Source organism: Hippocampus zosterae, chromosome 3 (genome assembly GCF_025434085.1).
Source record: "Hippocampus zosterae strain Florida chromosome 3, ASM2543408v3, whole genome shotgun sequence".
Lineage (NCBI taxonomy): Eukaryota > Metazoa > Chordata > Actinopteri > Syngnathiformes > Syngnathidae > Hippocampus > Hippocampus zosterae.
Window position 1 is genome coordinate 26,555,818 of NC_067453.1, and position 4,982 is coordinate 26,560,799.

A 4,982-nucleotide genomic window follows, 5' to 3' on the forward strand; every position below is an offset into this window, starting at 1 on the left:
ATAGTTGCCTGACAACTCTTTCTCATTTTTAAAAAAAGTGTCTCTTGAAAGTCTCACAAAACTGGTTAGTTAAGGCAGCAAAACAGACAACTTGCACGCTCTCGACCCGCTTCCTGGCAAACACGTTAAAGATCTGTTGATGAGTTTAGGCCCGTCCATCTCAAATATTATGAATTTATCACCGTCCTCTGGCACTGTACCAGCAGCGTTTAAGACTGCCGTTATTCGATCCTTTCTTAAGCGACCAAATCTTAGGTTTAAATCTTCTTACTTCTCATAGAGAACGCACCATTTAAGTTACATGTGGAGTCCCACAGGGATTGATACTTGGCCCGCTCGTTCAGCATTTACATGCCTCCGCTCGGTGATATCATGTGTAAATATGACATTAGTTTGAAAACCGAGATTATGATTACAAACACAAGAGAATATGCTGTCAAATGATGCATCATTTTAATCAGAAATACTGTTTCTATTGGTTTTCTGTCACAATACTGTCTTAATTTTAAAATGGCGAGACTTGATTTATCAATACCATCACCAAGATGAATTAACTCTTTAAAGATCCTTTCCCATGGAAAATTATTTTGGGTACACGGTTAAAAGAAACAAAGGAAAGACACGTTTTGAACTACTCAAGAACACGGATAAGTCTCAGGTGCCAAGATACACGGCCCGCGAGTGGTGGACACAAGGTCTCGGTGTGCGCAGTACACTCACTTCCACTCCCCTCGGCTCAGTTGCTGGGAAACGTACTGGCAAAAACACACTCCTCCCTCCAAGTGCCCCGGGCCGGGGCAAGGCTGAGGAAAGGGGAAGTGCCTTTTTGCAAGGCAGCAGGCGTACCCTGAGGAGAACCAGACGAGAGCTATTTTAAAGAGTTCCTCAGCGCTGGCCGGATCCTCAAACGTCACCGTAAACTGCCTTTTGCAATCGTCCAAAGAAACATACGCCAGATAAATGATTGAATTGGACCGACAACCCATCAGGACGTTCTCCTCCATGAGGATTGCATTGGCCTGGCCCGCGGCTTTTTGCATCTCTCTCACGACGTGCTTCTCGTCATCGTTCTTCCAAAGAGAAAGGTGAATGAGCAAGCCGATCGGAACGGAGAAGAAACATATGATAATTATGGCCCATCCACCCATAGGAAAATATGAGGGGGTTAAAGGCAAAATATTAGCCAATGAGTTACCTGTTGCGTATAAAAATGTTGCCATGAATGACAGAAAGGCTATCACGCCAGCAACATAGGCCACAGCCCTGATCCAGAGTGGCCGAAGCCACACTTTATTAGGAGATACACTGTTGATGATGGCGATGGCCTTCCTGTACTTCTCTGGGTCTTCAATGATCAGGCGCAGTTGGTCCGGTACGTCCATGTCACTGAACTGCCCCGCATCCCACTTGTAAAGACTTTCCACGTTCGCAGCAGTTAAAGGCTGCAGGGCCTTCCCGTTGTAGATGGACGGAGGCTGGTAGGGAACCACCGTGGAGCATTGGAGCTGCCGGTTGGGGGTGAAGAGCACCTTCTGCAGCTTGGCCAGAAAGTCGGCGTCCCGAGCCTCCAGGTAGGTGAGGTGGCACAGGTGAAGCGGGACGCAGACGGCCGGCTCCAGAAGCACGGGGATGATGGGCTTCCTCTCCAGGCAGTCCCTGAACAGAGACATGTTGGCCTCCAGGAGACACCAACGGCTCCTGACGAACTCCGAGCTGAGGACCAGCAGGACTTTCTGGCTGTCCTGGATGCACTCGGACATGTTCTCCAGTATGGTACGACCGGCCGTGAAGTCGCGCTCGTGGTGACAGACGTGCAGGCCCTGGGCTTCCAGCTGCTGGATAAGGGAGTGCGTCCACTGGTAGTCGGTGCTGCTGTAGCTGATGAAGACGTGGAACGTCTCGCCTTGTTTCAGAGGGGGAGGAACGTCGGCGGAAGGAGCCGCGGCGTTGCCCGCATCAAACCTCATCTCATCCATCTTCTGGAGAGAGATCACAGACTACTAAGTACAATGTAACCGGTTCCTTTTTGATGACAGTTCGTTCGGTGTTTGGGCAATAGGCGGAGGACACCCTGAATCGGTTGCCAGCAAATTGCAGGGCACATAGAGACGAACAACCATCCACCCTCACACCCACACCAATTTAGAGTGTTTTATCAAAACACACAATGTTTAATACTCTTGGTCTTACGTTAGGTTGGACAGTGAACTTCAACTGCGAGTGGCATTCAACCGCATTTAAGCTTCTTTTTTGAAGCATCATTCACTTTTTGCTCAAGTGCTACTTCTTGTGCAATGAGTTGGGTTGACACTCGTATCACTGCGTCGGCAAGTTTGAGCTAAACAATATGTACAGTATGGTGGGCAGCATGACGAAATAGTTCTTGTTTTTCGGGTTGCCTTTCTGTTAAGGAAGGGAAGATGAGCACGAAAGAAATTAAAAAACACCAAAATGCCAGTGTGGCTGTTAGAAGCTACTGTACTTAATAGAAGACCAGTTTCTTTCTTTTTTTTTTTTTACTTTTCCTCAGAATGAAAACGAGTCTTAAAATACATCCGTGCACAGCACAACAATGTACATTCCTACCTGCTCATGGTAGACGGAGCCACACACAGTGACCACACAATGCCGTGGAGCAAGAAGTGAAAGTAAACATAGGAAGTGGAAAACAGGGCCACTTCTCTGCTTTTTGACTTTTTTTTTTGCGTTAAAGAGACAGTACACACTTCTGCTTTCTGAAGCTTCCCTCTGATACGAACTTTCCTGAATTATTTTCTGATCTCACAGAAAGAATGACGCAGGTTGGACGATTTCTGACAATGGCAACACTGTGATCTACAGTGTGGCATATCTGCCTCATATTAAGAGGTTCTGGGTTTGATTCTGGGTTCAGACCTCGCTACCTGGAGTTTGCATGTACTGTATTCCTCTGTGCTTTGTGTGGCAGTGGTTTGAGATACAGATTAGTTTGGCTTTTGTTTCGTGGGCGGACGTATCAGAGCTGGCAGCTTGTTTGTGCGGCGTAGTCACATGACTGACAGCACAACCCATGAGGGGAGAGGAGGCGGTGTTGGGAAGGCAAGGCTGCAAAGTGGGTCGGCTCTGGGCTGAGATGAAAGCAGCAAGTACGGCAACCTGGCTGTTTCCTTTTGGACAAAACCGTAGCAGTCGATCCAGGAACTAAACTGAAACGACGGTATCAAGCTCATCGCGCTAATATCGAGCCGATATCGAATACTGACTTGGTATTGATATTTTAGCGATATGCGAATCGATTCTCTCACCACGATCGCGTAAGCTTTCTCGTAGTACCATGACTCCCAACCACATACCGAAAACATGCACGAAATGTTTCTTGAAAACGAGACAATCTTAGTGCCAAGTCACCTGCGACCCCCAATGAAGACAAGAACCATACGAAATGGATGTCGGGATGAAATTCAGAATTACAGCGGCTATAAAAAGTCAACACAGCCCGGTTTTTGTGACGAGGCCGATTTCAATCCTTTCAACCCCCCCATTAATGTGACTTCATCAACATGGTGCACTTAATGATGTGGCCAATGCGCAGGCCCTCTCACATCCACTCCCCCCGAGTCAGCTGCATGGAGACGTACTGACAGAAGCACACACCCCCCTCCAAGTGACCGCGGGATGCAGGCATGGGGAAGGGGAAGCTTCTCTTGGCTAGGCAGCAGGCGTAGCCTGACGAGAAATAAAGCAAAGCTCTTTGAAACAGGCTCTCCGCGCTGGCCCGCTCGGAGAAGAGCTCCACAAACTCCCGCTGACACACACTCAGAGAAACGTAGACCATGTAGACTTTTGAATTGGACTGGCAGCCCATTAAGATATTTTCCTCACAGAGGATGACGTTTGCCTGACCGGCTGCCTTTTGCATCTGCTTGACCGTGTGAGCCACACCATCCCTCTTGATGAGCGGCCCCTGAACCAGTGCGCCAATTAAAACGCAGCATAGACAAAAGAGCACCAGGTACCAGAAATACGAGCTGTGATTCCCCGCGAGGAGAGCGCTCATAAATGCGACAAGGCCTACTAAAGTAAAATAAAATATAAACGCGACGGCCATCAAAATTGCTTGTAACCATTTCGGGTAAACTTTCTGTTGAGACACACTGTTGATGGTGGCGATGGCCTTCCTGTACTTCTCTGGGTCTTCAATGATCAGGCGCAGTTGGTCCGGTACGTCCATGTCACTGAACTGCCCCGCATCCCACTTGTAAAGACTTTCCACGTTCGCAGCAGTTAAAGGCTGCAGGGCCTTCCCGTTGTAGATGGACGGAGGCTGGTAGGGAACCACCGTGGAGCCTTGGAGCTGCCGGTTGGGGGTGAAGAGCACCTTCAGCAGCTTGGCCAGAAAGTCGGCGTCCCGAGCCTCCAGGTAGGTGAGGTGGCACAGGTGAAGCGGGACGCAGACGGCCGGCTCCAGAAGCACGGGGATGATGGGCTTCCTCTCCAGGCAGTCCCTGAACAGAGACATGTTGGCCTCCAGGAGACACCAACGGCTCCTGACGAACTCCGAGCTGAGGACCAGCAGGACTTTCTGGCTGTCCTGGATGCACTCGGACATGTTCTCCAGTACGGTACGACCGGCCGTGAAGTCGCGCTCGTGGTAACAGACGCGCAGGCCCTGGGCTTCCAGCTGCTGGATAAGCGAGTGGGTCCACTGGGAGTCGGTGCTGCTGTAGCTGATGAAGACGTGGAACGTCTCGCCTTGCTTCAGAGGGGGAGGAACGTCGGCGGAAGGAGCCGCGGCGTTGCCCGCATCAAACCTCATCTCATCCATCTTCTGGGCAGGGACCGCAGGCTACGAAGCACAACGTAAACCGTTGAATTTTCATGACAGTTTGCTACCACGGTACCTTGACTTTCGAGTGTCCCAACTCACAGTTTTTCCAAGTTTTACAAGCCGTTCCAGACCATCGAGGAGTCAATTGTTCATCATGCAGACACACTCACAGAAC

The 4,982-nt window shown here is 49.7% G+C and overlaps 2 protein-coding genes across 2 annotated transcripts; both read right to left on the minus strand.

Annotated features, from left to right (window-relative positions):
- Window positions 1-291: 291 nt before the first annotated feature.
- Window positions 292-2,698, minus strand: LOC127598332 (uncharacterized). Its single transcript, XM_052062137.1, has 2 exons — window positions 2,587-2,698; window positions 292-1,979 (listed from the first exon to the last, which is right to left on the minus strand). Exon 2 carries the CDS (start codon window positions 1,974-1,976, stop codon window positions 717-719), a length of 1,260 nt encoding a protein of 419 aa, XP_051918097.1. The 5' UTR covers window positions 1,977-1,979; window positions 2,587-2,698; the 3' UTR covers window positions 292-716.
- LOC127598338 (uncharacterized) lies at window positions 2,688-4,982 on the minus strand. The gene is made up of 2 exons (XM_052062147.1): window positions 4,907-4,982; window positions 2,688-4,825 (listed from the first exon to the last, which is right to left on the minus strand). Exon 2 carries the CDS (start codon window positions 4,802-4,804, stop codon window positions 3,578-3,580), a length of 1,227 nt encoding a protein of 408 aa, XP_051918107.1. The 5' UTR covers window positions 4,805-4,825; window positions 4,907-4,982; the 3' UTR covers window positions 2,688-3,577.